Here is a 27,777-nt window from a genome sequence, read left to right as displayed (position 1 = left end):
AAATTATATATATGATATATTATATTATACTTTATACTTTTTACTATTTATTATATATTATATTTTAGCCCTTTATTACCAAGAGTAGCTTAGTTAGACTGCATGGCAGAAGATGTGCTCAACTGCAGCAGAAGATTGTGAGCTCAGATTCACAATTACTAAATACAGAGAAAAGTTATCCAACTTATACTCTCCTCCCTAAAATTATGCTTCTCAAAATAATATTCTCATAGCCTCATTTGATCGATAGGATTTATAACATTTAACCATCTGCTTACAAAGCTTAATTATGATTTATCTTTACTAACTCAAATTTTCTGTGTTTACAAGACTTCATAGTCAGGCCCCATATTTTTGTTCAATTTCATTTTCAAGGATACTCATTATGTGTTATTTGGCTAAAATATAAATTTCATATGTATATATATATGTATCTAATCAGGATCACTAACTGCAATAATTCTTGAAAACAGTGTTTTCCAAATAAATGAGCAATTATCAGTCTTGCTTAGAATCCAGCACAGGAAAAACTGAAAAAGAATATAGTTCTGAGTAAAAACAAAACATTGTTCTTGATTAAACACAGAGTGAACAGGAAGGTAAATGCAGACATAGTAGATACGTTAAAAGAGACAGTTCATTTTTAATAATCTGAGATTTATTAGTAAAACACCATCAGTTAAAATAAATATTTATGTACAGTATAATTTGAAATCCTAACATCTAAAATGAATTTAGTTTATTGATTAGGTTTTAGGCACACATTTTCATCCAAACTGTGACTTTACAATAGTATCTGCTGATTTCGAACACCTTAAATATATCTATGTTGCCATGTTGAAAAAAAAAATAAAATAAAAGACAAGACAAAGGGGGAACTTCACAGGATCTCAGCAAGGCATTTAGCATATGCAAAGATTACTAAAGCACTTAGTCACATACTACAGCCTCCAGTGTGAGATTACATATTACTCAAATATCTGAATAGTAACCAAAATTAACATTTGTTTCTTCTTATGCAGCTGCTATTGTGATAACATGGCATCTGAATAAAGCAGCAGATTCCTGTTTTAGGCATTTCTACTATACTTAATCATTTCAGAAATACCTAGGCAGTATGTATTTTGACCAAAAATTAAAGTCTTTTTCATTTTAAGGTCATAGTTCTAATGTCCCAGAGGAATATTTTTTTCTTGAATGCAGGTAAGTAGGGTGGCTTATTCCCAGCTTTGTCTACAGAAAAAAATAAATACAGCCAAACAGTATAAATGCCTAAGGCTTCAGGTTTTCCACAGCTCTCAGTGTGGTTGAACACATAAGAACAAGAAAAGACCATGGAACTGCAGTGTCTTGCTGAGTAGTTTTCCATCAAGTATATAAACCTTTCTTAAAGAAAAAGAGATAAAATAGACCTTTTTTGTTGTTGCATGTCTAGCACTTCAAAATATTGATATCTAAGCACATTAATTTTCATAAAATGTGTGTATACATCTCCTTGACACAATCTTCTCATTGATTTCTACATGTAGTTTGTTTTAAGTGTGCAGTTGTCAAAATCTTGGGTTTATCTTCATATTTGTTAAAAACCTTCTTTTGCAATAGAATTTTTCTGATACGAATACTTATACAGAGCACCCTAGATTTATAACAATAAAAGTATTAGTATTCTGATGTATTTGAAAGTCATTTTGTACTTTTGAATAGGGATTGATACACAATTCTCATTCCAGTCGTCCTTGCTTAGCATCTCCTATTGCTCCCCATACATCAAAGACAAACTCATCTGGAAATGCAAAGTCTCCGAGAGTTTCATCCAATGCCACTGCAAATTCATCTGGGTTTTGCTTGTCTCTTCCAGCTTCCACCATTGTTGCAGCTAAAAACAAACAAACAAACATTAAAATTATCATGGAAGTGACAGCTAACATTCAGCCAAGATAATTTTCAAATGTTTATTTTCAAAACCCAGTAAAGATAAGGGGATTTAAAGCTTATCTTCCAAATTTAGGATTCCATAGGATATATGTACTTAAATCCGCCTGCAGTAGCTACATTCTGTCCCACTAAATGGCAGAGCTTCCTTGGAGTGTACATTATATATTCTTCCATTTGCTTGGGGGGTGTTTAATTTGTAGTTCAACCAACCTTCATTGTTAACTTGCTAAATTACTTTCAGCCTTCTTTACTGAAGGCACACAAAGCATGAGCCTAGAAGAGTGTGTTACCAACTTCTGTGAGTCTGATTCGAGCTTACTGATCAAAAGGCATACCTGAATGTTGTGTTTTTGTTTTTGTTTTTTTCTTTTCTTGGTTCAACTGTGTGTTGTTTTGGTTTGTTGGTTTGTTTGTTTTTGTTTTTCCATGGTTCAAACTCTACAAAAGCATGGGAAAAGCCTTGCTGCTGTATCTCTGCTCTACAGTCTCTGTTCATATTCACAAGAAAAGATAGTATTGTACAATAGATGAAACCCTCAAAGTCTGCTTCATTTTGTTATCTTATACACCTGCCTTAAAGTGCAAGATGTTTAAAACTTGAAAGATTTGATTGCTTCTAGCCTTTTTTTAGAGGAATATCTGAGTGAAAAACATGTATTACAGTGCCTGAGAAAGGAAAATCCTGAAGCCACAGAAGGCCATCTTCATTAGGACAATCTAGTCTACTATGTACCGCATACATTGTGTGGTATTGAAATGGCAAAATCTCACTAATAAATACAAAATTAACTTTCCCTGCTCTGAAGTATTATTAAGTGTATTTAACATTTTGTTAACCTGAAACTCAGCTCAAGTTTATTGACAGTTACAAACCTCTGGCAAATAGTGTTCACTATTCTGCAAACTTGTAAAAAGCTGTGAGCAAACCTGAGACATATTCCACATTGTAGATGTCAGCAACAGCAATTCTGAAGAAATTTGATGTTTCAGCTTTAACTACATTCAGATGTGAGATGTGAGATTCTGCGAACAGAATCTGTATGCCAGTATACACAAAGCGGCCCAGAGAAAATTCACATAAATTTTGACAAACAAACCAGCATGCAACTGAAGTGTAACCCAGCCTCCTGGGCACCATTAGAGGTTCTCAAGGACTCTCAGGACCTATTTTCATGAAAGAAGTAACCATGAAGTTCCTGTTACACTGACTCACAGCAGTCTAGATGGGAAATTGGCATTAATCATAGGACTCCGAACCTCATAAGTGAAAGACAAATATTTGTCCTATCAATGCCACTCTCTGTCTCTCAATCCAAAGCCATAATAAGGTACTTACAAAGGAGACAACCCTGGAGGAAATGAGGTGAAAGGCTTAATTTAAACTTCACAGACTTCCTGGTGTGAACCAGGATACAAAGTTATTTCACACGACACTGGAAGAAGGTTGGAGGGAGAATAGCTGTGCAAGGTGAAAGACAATGTAGACATAAGAGAAAACATGTCGAGATACAGTTCCTCAACATCATAAAAAGAGACAGGAGTGAGGATCAAAGGAGTGAGGATCTAGACCACTGTTGCAGTAGAACCAGTGGTAGCAAGGAATTCAGCCAGTTTTGATATAAATTGATTAAGATAAACGAAAGAGCCATATGACAGTCTAAGAGCAGTGATAAAACAACAACACATAATTATAGTACAGTCCAACTGCTCTAGTTGAATCACAGAATCAGTAGGTTGGAACTTCAGACTTGCACAGGAAACCTTAACCCAGAATGTTGCTTCAAACACAATTGTCTTCAAACATTGAGACATGTTCTTCAAACATTGAGACATGTTGAGACATGCTTCCCAAATTATGAAATGGAACCTTAAAAACCGTTTTAGAGATTTAACAAACCTGAAACCAAAAACTACCAAACTTACACAAGACAAATTTCAATCCTGACAAGGAATCAGAATTCCACTGCCATTTGAAAGCAGCAGCCTCAAATAAAATTAAACAAATGTAACCAGCACATCCAGAGCATGCTCAATGTACGATATTTATTAATGCACATCGCCCTTCCAGATTCACCTGATACGATGAAATCTGCTTCTGCAAAAGTGCAGGATCTTTACTGCTCGTGTGAACCTTTTCAATAGCTTGGTGCTGACCTCTAGTGTCAGCAGAATTATATTACCGTTCAGCAAACGGTAATGCAAGTTGCAATCAATCCTTCCTGATAACTGGCACACAAATTTTACCACTGATGTATACCAAGGTGCAAAGCTGAACCCTGTCTCACTAGTTTCATACATACAGAAACACTAAAGCAGACTAGCCTTCTCAATCACACAGTGTACATACTCTTATTTCTCCAGGCACTTAGCACACATACAGGCATGGGGTAGCATCCCCTCGGAGGCACAGCTGGAAATTTTGTGCAGAATACGCATGTTTACACAGTGACATTTTCAATGTGTAATTCCCAAGGCAAATCAAAAAGTATTGATTGCCAAAGCATTTAGCAGACACTTTCCAGCATGAAGAAAACTTTACTGGTTCTCAGAGGGTGATAGCTCCATGCCAAATCTCCTCCACTGCCCTCCCTTTCCCCCCCCACTGCTTCTTGTAACAGCTGCACAATAAGTGATTACAGGAATTTTATTCTAATACGGAGAATATTTTTCCACACAATCCAGAGAGTCCCATTGTTTTCAGATATTTGTTTTAAAATCCCACTACCAGCAATGCTCATACCTGAGAAAATTTTGCATAGAATGTGAATTTCAGTAAATTCAAACATAACAAAAGGAATTAAAAGTCTTCTCAACTTTAACCAAGAAACTCATTCTCAGGCTTCCCAGAATACGAACAAGAAATATGTTGACATTTTAGACCTAATCCCTTGAAAATAACTTCAAAGATCATTGTTCACAAAATTCTCATTGTCAACTTTTGACAGATGCATGGGCACGAGCCCTGAGAGCTGTGATCTACCTGCCACTGATGCTGCTTGCTGTGGTTTAACCAGGCCGGCAGCTCAGCACCACACAGCTGTTGGTTCTCTCCCCTGCAGTGGGATGGGGGAGAGAACTGGCAAAAACGTAAAACTCGTGGGCTGAGATAAAGACAGTTTAACAGGACAGAAAAGGAAGGGAAAATAATAAAGATGATAAAGAAATATACAAACAAGTGATGCACAATGCAATTGCTCACCACCCGCCAAACAATGCCCAGCCTGTCCCTGGGCAGCACCCACCCCCTTGCCAGCCCCCAGTTGTGTTGTTCCGCATGATGCCCTGTTTTATCGGACATCCCTCTGATCAGCCTGGGCCAGCTATCCTCACTGGCAGACAGCACAAGCAGCAGAAAAGTCCTTGTGAGCATTGCTCTGCAACAACTAAAACATCAGTGTGTTATCAGCATTATTCTCATCTTAAATCCAAAACAGCACCACTCCAGCTACTGGGAAGAAAATTAACTCTGTCCCAGCCAAAACCAGGACACTGATAACCACCTTACATAAGGGTTTTGCTACCTATATCCTATCCTGTAACTTTCAAAAAACTTTCAGAAGCCTTAGCAGAAATTTCAATATTTATTTAAATGTAATGCTATCAGAAGCTTTGCCTTTATCAAATTATTCTGGCCTGACACTTTAGAAGAGCTAGAAGTCTCATCCACCTTCCTTAACAATATCGCAGAAAAAGAAGCATACCATTAAAGTTTTCACCATTCAACTTCCCTTGGTTTTAGCTTCATGTTGAACATTGTCAGATTTGGCATTCAAGGAAACATTAAAAACATCCTTTCTTCTTCTCATTTCTTTGTACTAAGTGCTAATTCTTCTTGGAGTGGAAAAACAAAACAAAACAAGTTTCTTGTTTAACCAGCATTGCTACCTTTTCCTTTTTCACTGAACTCAGAATTCTCAAAGTAAATGAAGAGTTAGAAACAATATACCCTAGAGTGTATTTACATTGTTTTTGATTGTTCCTATATAAAATATATATATATGTTCAGTGTTTCAAATTAATCAACCTGAAAATTACGAACCAAAAACTGAAGAAACTACAAACAACTGTAATCCTTTGGAGAAGGAAGTTTGGCAACAGGAAGAGCAGAAAACAATGGATTCAAGGAGAATATCACTTTAGTCCAATCATTTCAAAATAAAAATATCTATCCAATATTGCTGGGATCCAAGAAAAGAAACTTAGGTGAGGAAAATTTAAATGTCAGGATGTTTTGACTAGATGAAAAGTAGGAAAAATAAAATCAGGAGTGGAAAACATTTGAATTCTTCTAAATGTAGTTGGAGAATATAAAAAGGTGTGTAATACCTGACAATATTAAACAAACGAGCAAAAAGGAAATAATCATACAAAAGCATAAAAGTAGATTAAAATATCAGTAGATATCAGAAGATGCTGAAAGGAGAGGAAAAAAAAAAAATTAAAGTTGGACAGGAAGCCCTTTTGTCATAGTTTATCCATTGGTAGCACTCTGTGGTTGAAAGCCAAAGATCCAAGCTTACTCCCACCCCATGATCTTTGATATCAAATACAGCCTCTCAATTCAAGCATCACTGATTTAAAAAAGAAATGCAACCAGCATTCCTTACTAACACTGTTTCCTGCATCCCTCTGATTAATCAACTGTTCACTTTCCTCTTCCAGAAAACACTGACAAGATGTAAAATAATCTACAGCAGCCCTCAATGGTGCATTTCTTTTTCAAAGAAAGCTTAAGTCTTGGCCCAATTTCTCATGTGTCCATAAAATAAGTGGCTGGGAGCCAAGTATCATTTCCAGAGCCAAGTGTCTCTTCCACAGATTAAGTTCCTTTTTCAGTAAAATAAAGAGTTAAAAAGGTAGAAATGCGTTCAAAAGACAGATACATATATCTCAAAAGCATTTAGATCCCTGAAAATAAAAACCTGTGCCCTATATAAAGTATATGCATTTCTGAGCATTTTCATCCAACTCAGGGATTTGTGTGTGGATTTAGTCAGCCATCCTTGAAACTGTCAAGATACTTAACAATGCAAAAATTAAGGGCTTTATCTCATCTTTAATTCTGTCTGTAATTTTACATTATTTTTCTTTCCTTTCTTTCTAACTTCTGGCTCAAAATTGGGGCACTGTTTCAGAATTCAGTCACACTATGGAAGTGTCATTTTAATGGAGATGAAAGAGCAATATTAACTGACAACCAGAGCTTCTGACAAACAGAACTGCATGGGAGTGAGCAATGATTGAGATCTTAATCACTTGTCGGCTGTCGCATTGTGATGACTTGCATTTACAACTAATCTGGCTTGAGTAATGAGCGAAATTTCTAGCTGAGTGGTGATTGGCATTCTCTGAATGAGTCCTTTCCTCATATTTCATTTTCATGGGTGACTGATCACATCCAGTATATAAAAAACTGACATATGTTAATTGAACAGATTTGTGACAGGTGATTAGCTCTCCTTTCCTAAAGAGTCCTAGAGCTGTTTAATTATTTAAAAGTGATAAAACTTTTTTCTTTTTTTTTTTCCCCCATCACCATCGGCCCTCGATTAAGATTTGAACTTTAGGAAATAGCATGAAAGGTGTAAACTAGAGTTACGTGAGCCCTGTAGTCTTTGATTCATGACAATTTCTTTGTTTAACTGCCTTCGTGGGAGGAAGAGAAGGAAGAGGTGAAAGACAAACCAACAACCCAGTTAGGAAGCAGAAAGTGGCTTAGAGGACAAAGACTTCTTCATTCTTTGAGCATTCTTTAAAGACATTCTTTGAAATTTTCCAAGCTACTCACTGAAAGATGCAAGGCTATCAGATTTAAAATATATATATATATAAAAATATATATAAATATATATAAATATGTATGTATATATAAATGTCATGGAATTCATAGAAGAACTCTACCAGGTACCTGGCAATCAGCTGAGCCAACTCTTTTCTAGAGTTGAGCTCCTCGGTACTGTACAAGAGCCATCTTGTTATCGTACTGTCAGCCAAAAAAAAACAACAAAAAAAAAAAAAAAAAAAAAAAAAAAAAAAAAAAAAAAAAAAAAAAAAAACAGAGTAGAAACCACAGGAACTCACTTCCCTGTCCCACAGCAGAGCCCAGCGCACCTTGAAATGACAAGAAACCAACCTAGGATCTCAGGATCCTGGGCTACAGAAACCAAAACCAGGACCTCTGGAGCTGCTTGCTCCTGTAGGGCCAGGAGTCTAGGGATCTTGGAAGTAACCAGCAAGGACCTTCAGAAGCCTGCAGCAGACAGGCTCAAACTGGGCCTTGCAACAGTTGCAGGACAAAAACAGCTCCTGGAGGGGTGGCTGGCACCAGGCTTGTGAATTTTGAAGCCTGAGCCAGAGACTGATGGCAAAAAAAATAAATAAAACTAAGCAGCGGGTCAGCACCACCCAGGGCTCTTGACAGCATATTACATGCCAGAGGCATCACACATGAAAATTGTTGGGAACAGAATTTTGAGAACTTAGGTTTCTGAGAATGGGGAGATTATCATCTGCAAAGCAGCATTATGAAGTTTGGGGCACCTCTGCTCTGTCTTCCATGCCAGAAAGCCCGCCTTTACCTTTAGGTTGGGAGACAAATAACACTTACCTACAATTTTTCCTGTGAGGAAAATAGTAGAAGCTGCTGATCAGATGCTTGCCAGTAGGAGCAGCCAGAAAAGGTCTTTGGGCTATTCAGATAATTTTCTATTGTTCTCATTCCTCTGCTAACTGCTGCCTGTCCACCCCCCCTTGCTCTGCCCTTAGCTACATGCCAGACCTATTATCTTTGCTTTGCCTCTGCCACTTCTCTCTCAAGGCTTGCTTTTCAGTATCACTTTCCATTTAGTTCATCCTTTCCTAATTCTTGGCTGATTTTTAAATATTTCTATAACAATAAATAACTTCACCCTTTGTCTCAGCATTAACAGTTCCATGAAATTGTACGAGGACTACACCCAGCTCTCACTGAGGCAATTTTTATTCAGCTAGACTGAAAAACATGAGCAACCTCTTCCCTTACAAACAGAAGTTCATATTTAGTTATTGTGAGATTAACAGAGAGGCAAACAGCTGCAGAGACAAGTTCGGTGTAGTTTTAAGGAACTTATCGTACTAAATAGTTGAAATAGCTTCTCTTAGTTTGAATAGTTTCTGTTACTATAAATTACTTTAATGTTAGTAAATAGATAATGTCCCATGTTTCTTCAGAATACAGGCTTTAAATAATTTGATACATTATGTACATTATGCAGTTACTTTATCAGTTCATTGCTAAATAATTACCCTTTCACTGAAAAAAAGGTCTCAGATTCTAAATGTAGTGAGTGATCTCTTTAATGTGTCTAAGACAAGAGGGAAAAGAGAGGGGGAAAAAAAGGCAAATAGACATGCTTGTCCATGACAGTCTTCAAATGCCACACACAAGCTCCACCAGAAAGAATAGTGATTGCAGATAATGGCAAATAACTAAACAAATTATGCAATGGAGTATAGCTAATATGTAGGAAGACTAGAAGATTTATTAATTACATCATAAGGCTTTTAGCAAGAGATTCTTCATTTTTATCAGAGAGATGCATTTGGAGAAATACAGGCAAGTTTGAGGGACTGCATCCTGGACAGGTTTTACTTTGCTTGCGTTCAGAGACTAAAACAACCTATAAATTTTATACAGAATTACAGAATCACAGAATTTCTAGGTTGGAAGAGACCTCAAGATCATCGAGTCCAACCTCTGACCTAACACTAACAGTCCTCCACTAAACCATATCCCTAAGCTCTACATCTAAACATCTTTTAAAGACTTCCAGGGATGGTGACTCCACCACTTCCCTGGGCAGCCCGTTCCAATACCTAACAACCCTTTCGGTAAAGAAGTTTTTCCTAACATCCAACCTAAAATTCCCCTGGAGCAACTTTAGCCCATTCCCCCTCGTCCTGTCACCAGGCACGTGGGAGAATAGACCAAACTCCACCTCACTACAGCCTCCTTTAAGGTATATATAGAGAGCGATAAGGTCACCCCTGGACCTCCTCTTCTCCAGGCTGAACAAGCCCAGCTCCCTCAGCTGCTCCTTGTAAGGCTTGTTCTCCAGGCCCCTCACCAGCTTCGTCGCCCTTCTCTGATCTCGCTCGAGCACCTCCATGTCCTTCTTGTAGCGAGGGGCCCAAAACTGAACACAGTACTTGAGGTACGGCCTCACCAGAGCCGAGTACAGGGGGACGATCACCTCCCTAGACCTGCTGGCCACACTGCTTCTTATGCAAGCCAGGATGCCGTTGGCCTTCTTGGCCACCTGAGCACACTGCTGGCTCATATTCAGCCGACTGTCCACCATCACTCCCAGGTCCTTCTCTGCCTGGCAGCTTTCCAACCACTCATCTCCCAGCCTGTAGCTCTGCTTGGGGTTATTGCGCCCCAGGTGCAGGACCCGGCACTTGGCCTTGTTGAACTTCATACAGTTGAAATATTATTTATACTATATAAAATGAGAAATGATTGCATCGTGTAGTAAAGTATCTGTTAAAACTCACCTAATTCAATATCTCTTATTCCCATATATGTTTCAAGAAGCTCATCCACTTTTTTTATTGCTTTTTCTTCAACTTCAGATGGCTTTGTTGAAATAAAGGGAGAGAAAGCAAGTGTATGATTAGTATCTATGCAGAATTAAAAATAACTAACTGGATACTGATTATCTTCACTCTTATAAGTGCCTAGACTTACAAAACCTAGAAGTAAAACATGTTATTCTTCTCTCTTCCCCTCTTCTCAGAAACTCAAGTATTCCTACAAACTTCAAACCACATAGCTCTCATATTCACCAAACTAAACACAGGCCTTCCAACTCCTGACAGTACAGAACTTTACCAAATCCTCATCAGCTTTAGAGGGATCCAAAATAAATAACATTTCTTCTTCCAGACCCTAATCATGGCTTTACACACATTCAAATCAATATAAGTTATTAGCCTCTCCTAACAACCATGCTTACATTATCCCAGTACACTTAGCAGTGTCACATATAGAACCACCCTTTCAACTGTTGCTCTTATTTTCACCTTCCCTCTTTTCAACACTCCTTGGTCTAATCCATCTTAACTTTATCCATGTAACATATGGGATCCCCTAGATGGAGTATAGGCTCTCCATTTCCAGATTCTTCAGCCTCATTCTATCATTCCTAGTCTTCAAATCTGTGTAAACATTTCTCCTTGGAGAAAGCAGACTTTGTCATAAGTCCCACAAGCTTTGTAACACCCAGAGTTTTCCTTCCTGCTTTATCTTATAAACCTCAATGATGAATAAATCAGGTGCTAGAAGATTAAACTATTGAAAGGTCTTGAAATAATCATACCATTTCCTCCACAGTGGCAGGGCCTTTAGTTCTCAGCCGAAGTGTTTCTCTCCCTCTGGAGATTTTAGCCGCTGTCAGAGTTCCACCTGTGGACCTTGGTTCTATCTCTTCTAGAGAGAAAGAAAAAAAAGAAAAAAGAAAAAAGAATGGCAAACAAATTTAAGTATGTGTTATATCAGAATATAATGCATCTGCTTCAGCTGTTACATTAATTTAAGTTTTTATTCTAATCAATATTTAAGATGATTTTAATTATAAATTAGCAACATTTTAGCAACATTTTAGCTTTGCTGACAATTTTTTTGTCTTCTAATTTTGATATCCACTTGACTTCTACAGACCGATATATACATTGAAGCCTGTCGCACATCATATCTTCATTTAATTTTACCTCATTCTATAGTAAAATACAAAGACTTAATATTAGATAATGTCTGAAGTCATCAGCCAAATACAGACTGTCCTGGTTTCAGTTAGCACAGAATTAATTTTCTTCCTAGTAGCTGGTGGAATGCTGTGTTTTGGCTTAGGATGAGAAGAGTGCTGATAACACCCCGATGCTTTAATTGTTGCAGAGCAGTGCTTATACTAAGCCAAGGACATCTCAGCCTTTTGCTCTGTCCTGCCAACGGGCAGGCTGGGGGTGCAGTAAGAGCTGGGAGGGGACAGACCCAGGACAGGTGACCCAAACTAGCCAAAGGGGTATTCCATACCATCTGACGTCATGCTAAACAATATATAGGGGTGGCTAGCCGGGGGGAGGGGGCCGGACTGCTCGGGGTTAGGCTGGGCATCGGTCAGCGGGTGGTGAGCAATTGCATTGTGCATCACTTGTTTGTACATACTATTATTACTTTCCTATTATCACCATTGTATTATTATTGTTATTATTTTATTATTATTTTGTTATTATTGTTTTCCTGTCTTATTAAACTGTCTTTATCTCAACTCACGGGCTTCACTTTCCATTTCTCTCCCCCGTCCCAGAGAGGGAGGGGGGAGGATGAGCGAACGGCTGCGTGGTGTTTAGCTGCCGGCCGGGTTAAACCACGACACAGACTTACCCTGCTCCTTACAGGCAGACTAAATTGCAACATTTCCATCCTTGACTGAAGATATGATACAAACAGGATTGCAAAATGTGTCATGATGAGCCACATGTCTGAGGCATGTCTGTTTGCTTCATGCTAAACTGTTTGATTACTATCAGTCACATAGGTGAAACATATGCATAAGTAGGTCTGTAGGAGTTTTTCCACTGGTTTCAACAAGGTCAGGATTTCATAGCTAGTAAGTCTCCAAAGATAGTATCTGGATAAACCAACAGCTTTATTTATCTGAATTCAACTTTCCTTGTTTATTCTTGGGCAAGAGCACCCCAGTCAGAAAATGAAGTATTAAATCATTTAAGATTTGGCTCATCTCAGCCTTCCTGTTATAAGAAATAATTTTACATTCAGGACTGGAAAGGATGTATTTTACTTATTGACACAGGAGTTACATAGCTAATCTGGAAAGTACTAAAAAGACTTGTGGAACTTTTTTAGTGTGCTAGTTTCTCCACCAGGGTATTCCTTTTCTTAAAGGGTGGCCTTAAGCTGTTTTCACTTTGCCCAGGTAGGTTTTATCTCATTGTTTTTGCATTGGTGGGCAAAATACAGATTATTCTGCTAAACAAGCGTTGCAATATGAATTTTAATTATTTTTATTTTAACATATATACTTCACAGTCTATTAAATACAAGACTTAAGATCAACACCTTTTTTTTAACACTTTCATGGCTTCAAGGACAGTTTAAAACATCTTTAAAACTTCCATAATTTCTGTTAGATTTATTTCAAAAAGCCATTCCTGGTGCAACATACATCTTTTTCTAGCTGTCACCACTAGCACCTTAAAACTCGTGACATGACATGAGCTTTATTTGTAATACCTTACACCAAAGCCAAGACAGAAACTATTTTTCATAATCATACAATTTAAATTTATACTTTGTTATCCTGCTTTTGCTTTGTTTCTGTTGATTCTTCACCAATTCACAGAGGGCTAGCTTATGACTGGTAAGGACAAATCTTATTCAGAGAAGACTAATTCTGTACTTTAAATATTGCCTAGAGTGCAGTGACAGCATGCATGCACATGGTAGGAAGACACACAACCAGTAAATTATACTTACTCCACATTCCACTGACGGGAAGAAAAATAAAAGCTAGTAATTTGACACAGACTTGCCTCTCATTCCTATACCCATACAAACTTGAAGAAACCAGATTTTGTGGCAACTATCAGGCATCCTACACCTACGTGTCCAGAAGGATCTGAATCTTGTTTGTCATCTTCTCAGGGGCTATTCTCAGCAGGCTACAGCATAAACCCTAGATAAAAATTTGTGCCTAAAGTTCAGCTGCACCTAAAGCAAGAGCCAGAATATTCTTAACCTGTCACACTGGATACTGTAACTTCTAAGCTCATTTCTGTAGAGTAAAAAATAACATGTAGCTTTCAAAAATCTGTTCAAAAAGCTCAATTCAATGTCTTAATTCAATGTCTTGTAAAGTGTATTGCCACAGAATTAGCAGGTTTCCTTTTCTGTGTATGTACATAGAAAATGTATATGCATGTACTTTATGCTAAATTAGTATTACAACATATATTTACTTAACAGGAGTATCAACTTATACCCAAAGGTATTAGAGATTAACACATAACTCTTATTTCATGCAGAAGCACCAAAAGTAAAAACTCTTCCAACTTCTCTCATTTTCAATTTCTGCTGTTATTCTGACACCAAGTGTCAAGACTGGTGTATGACAGCAGTTGTAAACTAACAGAAAAAAAAAAAAAAACACAACTTTTGCCACTGTGATGAAGATGATGATTTTGAACTTGCTGATAGTGCACATTAAGTCACACGTACTTAAAACGTAGCAATGTTTTTAACTTTCTTATTAGAGGAAACTACTGTGTGGATAATCGATAAAAATATTAAAAATTGAGAGCATTAAAATTAACACTCAGTCTCTACTTTGACTCCCTAAGCTAAATATGAAGTTTTATTTATTTATATTACACTGATAAAATTAATGTACATAAGGACTAGCAGTAGGTATACATCTCTCCTATGTAATATTACTTTCACGGAGCTTGCAGGTGGTAGGTAGAGATAGAGCTTGTCATAATGCTTTCCTTGAGTTCTAAGTATACTTCCTGTATATAAAATATATATATGTATAAAAAATACATAACTTTAAATATATAAATCTAATACACAGATGAACAGGAATTGTATGTAAGAGATGTAGCAGAAAAAGATGAGGAGGTTTGAGGATCAGTAAAGTGATCCATGCTTTAAAACCGTGCCTGTGAAACAATTCCTGTACTTGTTTTGCACCACCATGTGGTGGCAAAGGAATCAAACAACTGAGTATCGGGGCTGAGTCAGACCGCACCAAGATGACTGCTGAAGAAAGCAAGATGGAAGAAAATCCATGCCTAAATTTCCCACTTCAAAGGAAAAAAAAAAGGGGGGGGGGGAGGAGGGGGGGGGAGGAGGGGAAGGTTTGTAGCACTTACATGTAGTTGACACCTGGCTGCAACCTGAAAACAAACTTACAATGCAACACGATGCTGGATTCAATGAACAAGGTGAACAGACAACCCACACTCACCAAATGCTTTCCTGGGTTCTATTAACTGCAGTTTAAACATCTGACCTTTCTCCAGATCTTTTAGCATTTTGGCAACTTCATAATGCCGACAATCTGACACATCTTTTCCATTTATAGACTCTATGTGATCACCCACGCAGATAATTTTGATTTGGTCCATAAGGCTACCTTCTTTGATTCGCTATAATTAAAAAATAATTAAAAAAAATTAGTAACATTTCTTAAATAGTAATTTTAAAGAGATGAAACTGGGTTTCAAGAATGTCAGTTAACATTAATAGCATTGAGCTTGTTATGCTAGCAGTGTGTTTTGTCTGTATAACATCAGCAATAGGAAAAAAAAAATACAACCAAACTTCAGAATTTAAGGTTTCGAATAAGATCATATTTTTGTGCTTTAAAGCTGAACCCAAATGTGCTGATAATGTGATTGTTTATTTGATTTTTTACTTTGATTTAAAAGCCTGACAGGCATGGGTGCAGCAGTTTTCTCTTTTCAAGTATAGTCCAGGGATATAAAAAAAAAAAAAAAAAAAAAAAGTGTACTAAAAACATGGTGTTAATGATGTAAATGATTATAAAGGATAAGGCTTATCTATAGTGAAAAAAAAAAACTACCATTTTCCTCACTGAGCTATACAGTTGCATATTAATGTATTTCCTCTGAAATAACAATAAAGGATAAGAAATGCTTCCAAATGACATCTCAGGGAATATAAATAGCCTAAAGGTCATATAATGTAAGAGAAGCAAGCATTTATAGTTTTTGTGAAGTGGTATTTAAAGAGAAGAACAAAACAATCATTAAAAATCTTTATGATTTATCAAGTCAATTAAAGGACACTTCAGATTTCACTGATTCTGCTTATTGCTTTTAAATGTAGTCATATTTATCATGCTTAAGTCATGAAACCCATTATCCTATTTAATAGAATAAATATGACACGGTAGAATGTTGAATATATTTTGTAGAGATACAAGTTTCATTCCAAAATCTTCCTGAATAATGTACTTTTTAATAAAGGCTGATGCTTTCTTCAGGCTAACTTTGAGTTTACAGTGAGGTAAGGAAGATAAACATATTACCACCTACTACTATAACACCTAGCCTAGCTGCATAACAATCTTAAAAACCTGCTTCTAGCTTATGTGTGCATGTCTGAGCCCACATATGAGAGAGTCAGTGGGAAGTGTGATAATGTGCACCATCCTATAAGATACTGCAAAAATTTTTAGCTTCAGGCAGAGTTTAACTCTTTCCAGTGCTTTTTGTTAATGTTGTTTAACCTAGATTAAAAAACAAAAAGCAGCGTTACGGTGAATGAAGAAGGGGGTATCATACACAAACAAGAAACCAGGTCTCAAATGATTTTTGTTACCAGGCGCCAGGATTCAAAATCATGCCCATCATACTTCAGTTCCTGCTTAGTCTAAGTGTTGGTTTAATTCCCATTACCTTTTTTTCTTCACTTTGATCTATATACCAACACTGTTTAAGTAATATTGCCTATGTTACACGTGTAACATTCAAACAATTTTTTTAATATGACTTAGCATTCCAAGTTAACTGACCAGAGACCATCAAGCTACATTGTCGCAGTAATTGTGATGCAACTGATACGCCTGTATCAAGTGCTCTACAGTCCATTTAGGAGCTAGTATCTATTTTTCCTATGCAATGCTCGAAATTATTTATACAAACCCATTTTATAATGTCTCCTTACACACCATGGTGTAATAGCACAATCTTAAGCACCTACAAAATGCTCCAAGTTCTATTGTTATTCTTTGAGTGGCTAATTTGATTCCATTATACATCTTTACATCTAGCTATGTACCCAGAAAGTAAATTTGCGAAAGTAGCACAACACCTGGTTCTATTACTAATAAGGCACAACAACAACATCAAATTTCATAGCAAAAGAGTCTGCAGTTCAGAGCATCAGGTTTAAAATCTGGCCGGGTAACATACCAATCCTGGAAACTGCTGTGTTACACAAAGCACAACAAAATTACTGCAGCCCATACTAGCATCAACCCACAATTAGGTAAATTTAGTATTAATCATTAATTAATAATGGAACACACTAACAAAATTTCAAGGAAAGGAAATATACAAGCAAGTAATTCCATCAAACTATTTGTAAGTAGAGACAGTTTCTGCTTAGTGATTTAGCTGGACAACCAAACATAAAAAAATATGTAGCCTTTAAATTGCATATTTATTTTCTACTCATTTAAAATGAGCCATTAGCTAAATACACCACAGTAACAAAGTAAGCTCCTAGAAAATCTTCTAAACTGATGCAGAAGTGCATTCCCATGAAGACTGCACTATGTTCATTATACCTATTACTGGACCAGTGCAATGACAATGACATATTTATTCAGACAATTTTTTAAAACAATTCATTCACACAATTTTTTAATACTGGAAATTTCAGCTTGCTGGTTTTGTGAGTGTTTTCCAGTCTGCTCAAATTATGCAGTATGTGATGGCTGCTTCTCTCACCCCCTATTACCAAACAAGCACAGACAGAGTCATGCTCTGTACAATGCTGCACACGTGAACTTTAATCACTGAAGCACTGTTTTCAATGCCTTCTTTTAAAATGCCACATAAGCAGCAGCGTGACTGAATGTTATGAGCTATGCTGATGCTACCACTAGAAATTCAGAGTTCTGTATCTACGAGCATAAAAATGAGGCTACAATTTTGCCAGACTACTTGCTGAAACCTCCACTGCATCTCAGTTTTGTCAAGTGTTATCTCTATTGCATTTTTCAACAACAAAGACAAGCAAACCTATCTCTAGACCATGTCCTGTTTTATATCCATGGTAGCTAAGGAATGAATAGAGTATACAACCTCCACATACAAGAAGCTCTGTTTGTAACAGTAATAATAATAGTAATTGGGACAACAGTAATCAAAGATAATTTCCAGTGCTTCACTAATAACAGTTAGTTGAAGTAGATTAAAGCAAACCATCTAAAAAAGGGGAGAAAATGAATATGACTGTCTGGAGGTCATATACAAGACGATGAGGAGAGCAATTATGATTAGTATGTTGAATGTGTTGCTGCCTATACTTTCTATGCAAGTTAATTGGGGGTGAATTCTGTCAATCCAAATCCTTACAACATTTTAACTCATCCTACCTATCAATATTGGAAATACCACTATTGGAAAGTTGAAAATGCACTATACTTGCACCTATTCTTATAGAGCATGAAGGCTTCTGCCCTGTGAACAGTCATAAAGACTGAAAGAACATGTTCTCATTATCATGAGTGACAGATGTTCTACAAGCAACTATTCACCAACATCAGAAAAAATCAATAAAAAAAAAAAAGAGGGGGCAGATACAAGTAGTATTTAACACCTAGCATCTCAGAATAGGTCAGAAATATAATAGTCACATTATAAAGCTGATATACATTATAGAAGCAACAAACGAATGACCTAATTTTGAAATGACACGCAACACAGAAATAGCTGAGCTAATTTCAAAAGATGAATCTAAATAAAGCAATTTTTTTTGTACTTGCCATATGCTAAAAGATTTGATAGTTTGAAAGCAATTATTAACCCATTAGAGTTACAGAAGCATCTATATAAAGAAGCATTTAATTGGTAAATAAATTTACCTTTATAAATGCACAGCCAGCTCCATTGTCTGTAACGGTAAGTCCAAGCATATCATCAGATTTAAGAACTTCGACTTCTTTTCGTTTTCCTTTTATGTGGGCAAATATGAAATCTTCAAGGCCAATCTGAGCACCTAACAGCTTGTCCATATCAACTTTATGAGTGTTCAAAGTGCAAAACATGATCTGTGCAGGAAGGAAACAAACACACTACCTTAAAATTTAACAGTTTATTTAGGCTTGGTGAGCTTGACAGGCTGATAGAAAGATAAAAATAGAGCATAATTCTGGCCACATTGACAGATCCGTAACTGACATTATAACAATTCTCCTTCTGCAGCTGCCCCAGGAGAGGTGATAGCCTCCATCCCACGCACATGACAAGAGGCATCAGTAGCTCAGACAGCAGATAAGAGCTGGCAGGGAGCAAAGGAAAGGGACATATCTCACGACCTGTCACACAGCACCAACCTTGACACAAGCAGCTTGAGCTTAAGCAGAACAGCTTGTTCCAGAGGCCTGAGTGAGCAACCCCCAAGAACCACCACCATGTTGTTTATCATGATTCACCCACCTCAAACAAGGGGTACTGCTCGGGGTCAGGCTTCACTTCTGCCCACCACAAGAATGGGGCCAGCCCAGGCAGGCTCTGGACTTTCTAACACAGCCTGTACTCAAAGGGCAAATAGCCTAGCCAAAAAATAAGAAACAAATCCACAGTTTCTCCTCACAGGGTAACTTCACCTGATGGCTTCTCTCCAAGCTGAGGCTGGACAGAAGCAGTGGCTGAGGGAGGCCCACACAGCCTCCTCCTGGGCAGCACCAGAGCACGGGGCTACAGCCAAGAGAAAGTCATGCCCCCAGAGAAGCTTGGATAATGCCTAAAATTGATTTATCTGATGCAAGCTGTTCCCTCAAGACCATCTTTCAAGTGCAACGGAAAGCAAGGGAGGAGGAGGAGGCTTGTCACCCCATGTGGCCCAGGTAGAGTAGCCACAGCTGGAAGCCACTAGCCAAAGGCCATCATCTTGTTACCTCTGCACTGCTGCAGGCAGGATGCATGGGGCTCTGGCAGGACAAGAGAGAGCAGATACAGACAGAGGTTACAGAAGTATCTGCTGGACACAATTTTCCATCAGAACACACCTTGGACCCCCCTTGCTGCCTGACAGGTCCAAATTTGGAAGCAGGAAAAGAGGTGCCAGGGCCACACATGAAAGGAAGTACACATGGGGTAGCCAGCCTAGCATCCAAGAAAAACAGTGCAATGTCAGCTGCTGCTCTAGTGGCTGACCTATGACCCCCCAGTGCTCTGCTGGAAACGTAGGCTTTCCTTCTGCTGCCCCTCACCACACCTACGAAAGTTATGGGGATTTCACCCCCTGAATGCTTCAAATGCCTTTTCCTTCATTCCGGTATCAGTGGATGACAGCATGAAAACTACAATGAAAGCCACTAAGCTGTTCAGGTCTATTCCAGGCCAGATGAGGGGGAAATATTTTTCCTAATGCATTTCACAGAGAGCTTTCACTTTCTGAAGTTTTATAGATCTTGGACTCTATATAAATACTTGTTTGTTTGTTTGCTTTTGCTTAAAAAAAAAGTTTAGTAGTGAGATGGTGATTTTGGATTGGTTGGGTCTTTAGTTGTTTTTGTTTTTAAATAAAACTACTTAAAAGTCTAATTGCTTATCTGATAATCCATTGAAATACTCCAGCCTAATGCTTTAATAATGACAGCCACAACAGCACACACTTAACAGACATCAGTTTTATTCTCAGGTAATGCTAAAGTTTTCCAGTTAACCAATACTCAAACAACAGTATCAGCTAGTTTTAAGAATAAAATTAAATTTTATTTTATAAATAATAATCATGTTTAATCATCGACATTGTTTTAAACTAAGACAGTTCAATTCAAACAGATTATATAAAATGCATATATATGTTCAGCTTTCTCTCAAGCTACATAACTTGGCCAGTTTACAACTGCAACTCAGTTCTTGTTCTTACAATGAACAGCAAGCACTATGGCTTTACATTTTAGGTATTAATACCCTTCATCTGACCTTGTCAAATACACAATCATCTAGTAACTACTGTCACACCTTTGAATAGATCAACTGGCAACAGAGCAGAAATGTGATATTTAGAAACTCGATCCAGAGTTTCTCTTTTTAGACATTCATCTGGATGGCATTCTCCCTACAGCCTATAAGTCTCCAGAATTCTCTATGAGTCAGTTCTATACTAACCACAAGGCTGAGAGAGCATCAACCAGTCAAAAATAAAACTTAAATCATTCTTTATCCTCTTCAGTGAACAACTGCTTTTTCTCAGAACAGATAACTTCAAAGAGTAATGTACTAAAGATGTATCCACCCGCGATAATATACAGTTACACCATCAGTTACAGCACAGGTTTATTTGTACATGACTAAGGACTGACAATGGAAAAAATTATATTTTTTCATAAGTGTTGTGTAAGCTTAATATAGGTACCTTATAACTGCTTATATACTTAAATAATTAAACAACAGCTACTATAGTACACCTTGCCGTTCACTCAAATCTTTATATAATTTTATGTAGTAATTTTCTTACCCAGAAAAGAAACAAGAAAAATTCAATGTGTAATTTTCATTGTAAAGTCTCTCTCTCTCTTCTCACCCTCACCCTTCACATGCATTTGATCTTCAACTCAGCATACCAGTGCTGTGATATTTCGTGCCAGTTTTAGCAAGGTTCTATAAATCATAACTGTTACATCAGCCATGAAGTATCTAGGATACCTCCTTCACAAAGTTATCTTGCACAGCAGACAGAACAAGGAAATTCCATTTGCCTGGCAAAGACTGAGGGCTTGTATATAACCTTATAAAATAGATCCATCAGGTAAGATTGATAACAAATTATTCCTTGCATCCCAATTTTCAATAGTAGGAGACATTGGTCAAAAAAAAACATTGTTACAGTGCATTACATAAAGTAAGAAACTATATTAACTAAGAAAGAGGGTTACGATATGTGTTATATGAAGTATATAGGCAGCACCATACTACATATCCTATATATTAATGGCATTCTCAGCTTCCATTAAGCCTAAACCTTAAGAACTCAAAAATAAGTTGACTGACTGATAACATGCTCAGAAGCTATTAAAAGCACTTTTCAAATCAGTAGATCTCATAACTTTATAAAGGGCTTTATAATCACTTTAAGAAGCTCAGAAATGGGATTTCTACTATTGAGCAAAATATAACACCCACTTCCCTCTATGTGTAGGTGTCATCTATATCAAGAAACCACCAACACATTTTCTAGCTACCTTGCTCACTTCATCCTCCCTGAGAAAAATGTGGGATCCTTGGCTAGTTGCAGTGGTAGGAGGAGTAACCAAGTCCTCTTAGATACAGTGTGCCACTCTATCAAATAGGCAACTTTACCTTCCCAGACACAATCAAAGCATTGTAAAGTAAGCATTCAGTATTTTGTTGCCTTTTTTTTGTTGTTGTTGTTGTTGTTGTTTAATTTCAGAACACACAAGAATTAGTGTAAGTTTTTCCATACAGCTAAAAGGTATCTGAAATGCAGATCATTAGCACAGCAAGCATCACATGTAATGCAGTATCAAATTTAAGCACCACTTCAGGGAACAGCAAGCAAACAATTGTTGCCATAGGGTTGGGGGTGGCTCATTCATTTAAAGTCTTCAATCTGCAGGAGAGATTGTGAGCAATTTGTTTCAACACATAAACAGATACTCCAAATATTTTACCGATGAGGATTTCACAAGCTGACCCTTTTCTCTAACCTCTTAAAACATGCTTTGGATTTTTTATTTTCTTGTAAAAAGGTTACTTATTGATAAACCTAAACTTCAACATGGTGACTTATTTTCCAGTATTTTTATAAAAGTTGAAATTGAATGTGTTTAAATCAAACACTTCTATGAAAGTTTAATGTGGCACAGCCCCACAGCACACTTAACTGTTTAGCATCAGGAGGCAAGCTCCACTGAACAACAGCCAGGGCACAAGCTCAGCAGCTGAACACTTCTCACTGGAAGAAACAGGGAGCTGCATTTCTGCTCCTGGTGCTACTAGGAAGGCTTCCCTGATCCTCTATTCTCCTTATGAAGCAGAAGGCCTTCCACCCTGAAAGAAATCCTAGCCTTCATGCGCTCTTGATAGACACACCCATTAAGCACTCAATTCACCTCACCATACTTCACCTTATAAAGCAAAAAGAATAATCAAAAGTACAAGTTATGAGTACACTAACTGGAAGCTCATATGCCTTGTTATTTGCCATTTGCTTCCCAACTGACCAAGAAATAGCCCTGCCACATTTAGATTTTAATATTCACATTTCTAACACCTGATTAGCTACTTAGAATAATATTATAATAATAAACAGGAGCACACCACCACAGATGCTTTAACAGATCCACATTGTCCTTTGGTCAGTGCTCGTTTATTTATCATATGGGCTGCACTTCTCCCTGTGGGAAGAACACTAAGTTTGGACCAGGAAATAAAAAAAAAGGGAGGGGGGGAGGCATGGTAAAACTCAGAGAGGTGGGCAGAAATGCATGCTGAAAGGTTCAAAAGGGCTGAGATGCTATTCACCTCAGAAGACAGATGAAGAATAAAATACCTAGACAAGAAGAGATGAGTACAGGGAAAGCCTCAGAAAGCCACTGTTGTGGATTCACTCCTCTGATGTTTGCTAGGTGTCTGCGAAGGAGTGTCCCCCTCTGAAGGCACACCTCTGTTGTTCCAACTCCATCCTACCCTACTTATGACAAAGGTATGCACAGAAGTTTTTGTCACTCTGCACTGATTCTTCAGTGTCTGTCCAACAAATACCATGTTTTACACAAGCTTCTCTATGTCACTGTTGGCAGTCAATTACAGTCTGGAAAGGATTCTCCAGCAGAAGCTAAGCTCAGCTGGTCCTGTGGGACGTGATATGAAGAGCAAATGAGGTGCTATAACCATGCTGAGTCAAAAGAAATGACAGATTACAAGTATAGCTCATCCTGTACCGTACTGAAACACTGAAGCAGAAACTTATCCAAGAATCCACACCCTTGCCTACGTCGCAGTAAACTCACACGTCACATTAAATGTATTTATTTTTGCATCGGTTTGCCAACTGCTCTCTCTCCATGGAGCTTCTCCTCTCACACCCCTTCCCCCAGCTATTTTCCACCTCGGTCACTGCAGGGCAGAGATCTCTGTGATAGTACCTGTTTCCAGAGGCATTCAGGTATCACTGCCCACAGGCTTCAGGAGAGCTAGGTCACAGAAACTTTCCTAGACAGATAACACCTATAGGTGGCATTTGAGTACCTCAATGTCTTTCTTTCAGTTTGCAGAGGTTCAGGCATTATTCTTTATGCCTAACTGTACAAAAGCAGCTTTAATTATTAGACAATACCATTCATGTTCTCTAGTCTCCTCTTATTTCCAACAAGCTCAACTGTTGTCAGCAAATTCATGTTTCGTGGCATCCCTTGCTATTCACTCACCTATTTTCTTCTGTTAGTTTTGTCACAAGACTCAGGTCCAGATTCCTCAGCTTAATCACCTTTACATCAGAAAGTCATTTTGATCACTATTTTCATTTTGTATAATATAGTTTCTTAAAGCCTACTGAATTTTTTGAGTTAAAAAATAAAAAATAAAATAAAATAAGCTCAGTGCCTCCAGCACTAATTTCCCATCCTTTTCCAGCTACAAACCATATTTTAAAAAATAAAACCCAAACAGGAATGGGACAGTAAAGAGAAAAAGGTTTTTCTAGTTTAGGCACAAGACTGGCAGTACCTTGATGCCCATGAAATACATGGTGCTTCCTCTAAAAAGAAAAGGAAGAAGAAAAAGAAGAGAGAAGAGAGAGAGGAGACAGAAAAAAAAAAAAAGAAAAAAAGAAAAAAGAAAAAACACTTTACTGTCAGATTCTCCATCTAGCAGGAGAAATAGGAAGTGCACCATTCATCTTAAACTGAATTTCCAGAAGAACATTACTCTTTCAAGTAAGCGGAGCCACAAGATCAGTAACAAAAATTCATTGGTGAAAGAAAACATAATTTAAAAAAATAATATATATATATATATATAAAACGTGCTATATATATATATATAATTAATATATATATATATATAATAAATATATAAACATAATAAAAAAAATAAAACATAACCTGGGAATTATGAGAACTTGAGAGCTGAAGAAGTAACTGGAGGTTGAACAGAGAACAAAAGGGGAACAGTATCTCACAGAAAGAAAACAGAAAACCAGACAGAAAGCAGCTGGGAAGATATTGCTTAATTACTTAACGCACCAGTGACTGGTTAAACTGTATGCGCTGTTACCAACACTTTTATAGTTTACCATTAGAAACGCTGCTCAGTCAGGTGGCAGCAGCAGCTTTTACAGAATAAAGTTTGTCATAGTAGCCTGTGGAACTTCAGAAGAGCCAGCTACAAATAAGAAAACAAGTCAAAGTGCCGCTTGCGGACCTAATGAAATGTTAACACTTTCTTTCATTTTGCCACTCAGAGGTTAAGGTTCACAGAACCACGTAGGAAGAACTTGATACGGCCACTGCCTTTCAACTAAGGGAAAACAATGCATTTACAAATGAATCATAATCCAAACAAATGCTTAAAGCTCAGCTCAGACAAACAAAAAATAAAAGATCAAAAAGCCAGAAGAATAAAAAAAAGAAATAAACCATGAATAAAATAATCCTTTTCTGGGTTTAAATAACCCCGATTAAACAGATGTCTTTCAAATCTAACTGTCTGGCGCAGCCTCCTCCACCACCCCGCTCAGGGGAGACCCGACGAAGGGGCCAGGTTTAACGCCGGGGCACCCGTTCACCCTCCCGGCTCCGTCGCTTTGCTCCGAAGCCGGCCAGCACCCCCGCGGCCAGAGCCAACCCGACAGCCGAACGCCGGCCCCAGCGCCGGGCTGAGCGCCAGGGGGCCGAAGGCGGTGAGGGCGCGGCCCCGCCCCGACCCCCCCCCCGGGCCGTACCTCTGCGGGGGCGATGCCGAAAGCCTCGGCCACCTTGGCGTAGAGCTCGCGGGCATTGCCGAAGCCCTCCACGCGGCCCGTGGGGCTGCCGTGCGCCAGCTGCGCGTGGAACTGCAGCCGCGACGCGCTCCCCGTCCCGGCCGGGGCTACCCCTGCTGCCGGTGGGGCGGCTGCGGGGGCCCCCGCCTCGCTGTCCACCAGCTTGGAAGTGTCCTTGGCCTTGCCCTTCTTCTTGTTTCCCAGCCCCAGGGGCATCTTCCCCGCCTGCCGCACGCTCCTGCCGCCGGCTTCCCGCGACGGACTCTGCCCCCGGCGCCGCCCCAGCCCGGTCCGGCCATGCCGCCGCCAGGTGAGGCCCGGGGCCCGCGGCCGCCCCGCCCCGACCTCTCCCAGGGCGCTCAGGCGGCCCGGCCGGGGCAGGGGGCGAGCGGAGGGACCCCCCGCCCCCAACGTAAGGAACCAGAGCCGAGCAAAAGGGCAGGGAGGAGAGCAGCAGCCCCCAGCCTGCCGCGGCCCCTATTCCTGTAAGTAAACAACGCTTCCTGGGCGTTGATGGTGAAGGGTTCTTTAATGGAAGGCAAGGGCACGGTCAAGTAGCCCACAGAGATACGAAGGAGTTTGCCAAAGGCAGGTATGTTTTGTCTTCTGGCCTGTTCAAAAACATCTACTTCTGTTTTGGGGGGTGTGGTTCTTTTGAAGATAGTATGAAGTAAATAAAAAGTTATACTATAGGCACTTTTAAAGTACATAAAGCCAGAATGGATGAAGTTTACCATCTTTCCACTGACCAGGTTTAGGGATTTCTACTGAGAATAAAAGTGTTAAATATTGATCAGAATGGGTTTATAATAAGGACAAAAAAGTATACAAGGACTTCTGCCAACTCTTGCTGTTTTACCACAATTGTACTTAGTGTACCCACCAAATATCAAAGGATCAATAAAGCAATAGCCATGTAAGCAAAGTTTAAAGGGCTATTGTACTGTACAAAAGCTTTGAAGTACTGAGATTTAATTAACACCTATATTAGAAATATATATTTTTCTAACATGTAGTGGACTTAATATGTTTCCATCTCCATTGTGGAACAGAAATATTTCCTATAATGACTTAGATGCTTATATACCACAGAAAACCTCTTCTGTCCTCCTCCAATGAAACTACATTCACCTGGGTGGAATTACTCCATTTTCACTGGTGTACTCAATCATGAAAAAGCATGTCATAAGTGGAAGTGTCACAAAACATTCAGCGCTTCTAGAGGAGTCTGCTGCAAAGCTGCAGAGAGAAGCAGTATTGCTTTCAATCTTCTGAGTTTCAGGAGAGGAAAAGAAAGCATAGGGAATAAGCAAGTAGGATTCTCATATATGTAATCAGACCAGGTAGGCACAATAAAGATGATTAGGAGGCAGCCTGGAGTTAATAGTTGACTTACCAGCCCAGTTTGAAAACAGAATACTTAAGTGGAAGATTTCTGTGAATTTGGAGAAATGTTTTCCCCCGAAATACTAGGATAAAATTAAGGGAACATATTGCAATCTCATTCAATTTATGCCAGTGAGATGCCATTAAATGACAGTACCAAAGTGTTCATGTCCAAACATTCTAATATTAGTTTTTTCACTGTTTTACAGTTTTAAGTGAGCAATTTATTTTAAAACATGCCTTTTACCACCTACCAAAATGTCAGTGTCACCAATTCTTTGTATTATGTCTTATCTCTACCAATCTTGATGTCTACCAACTCATTTATCTTGTGAAAAGATAACAGTTGATGGGTTTTAAACATCGATTCAGTTGTTTGTTTCCATTTAACATCAGTAATGAAGTAAAGACATCCAAGTTCCTGTATGTAACAGAGGGTGAGTAGATTTATTTCACAAATTTATGGACATTGACATAGCCGTAATTTAGGTATGTTGCAAAATTTCCTTTAACTGAAGTGTTAATGCTTCCATGCTTTGTATGGAGATAGATGGAAGTAGCTGAAGTTGTATCAGAACTGTGCTGATCCCATTACAGCTTGGAGGAACAGCATCAGTTTTTAAGCACAGAAAGAAAAAGTGATGGGAAACCAGCACAGCTGACCAAGTAGACTGAAGATCATGTTGTAC

At 38.4% G+C, this 27,777-nt stretch overlaps 1 protein-coding gene across 2 annotated transcripts; it reads right to left on the bottom strand.

Annotated features, from left to right (window-relative positions):
• Window positions 1-636: 636 nt before the first annotated feature.
• GIPC2 (GIPC PDZ domain containing family member 2) lies at window positions 637-26,065 on the bottom strand. 2 transcript variants are annotated; one of them, XM_068691077.1, is made up of 6 exons: window positions 25,664-26,065; window positions 18,615-18,800; window positions 14,964-15,144; window positions 11,295-11,404; window positions 10,471-10,552; window positions 637-1,876 (listed from the first exon to the last, which is right to left on the bottom strand). In XM_068691077.1, the coding sequence occupies exons 1-6, from the start codon at window positions 25,916-25,918 to the stop codon at window positions 1,722-1,724; spliced, it is 969 nt and encodes a 322-aa protein (XP_068547178.1). In that variant the 5' UTR covers window positions 25,919-26,065; the 3' UTR covers window positions 637-1,721. The 2 variants fall into 2 exon arrangements, with proteins under 2 accessions (XP_068547178.1, XP_068547179.1); XM_068691078.1 differs by having other exon boundaries at window positions 11,295-11,401.
• Window positions 26,066-27,777: the final 1,712 nt, after the last annotated feature.

Source organism: Anas acuta, chromosome 8 (genome assembly GCF_963932015.1).
Source record: "Anas acuta chromosome 8, bAnaAcu1.1, whole genome shotgun sequence".
Taxonomy (NCBI): domain Eukaryota; kingdom Metazoa; phylum Chordata; class Aves; order Anseriformes; family Anatidae; genus Anas; species Anas acuta.
Note: the sequence above shows the minus strand (reverse complement) of the source record. Positions and strands in the feature narration are given on the sequence as shown.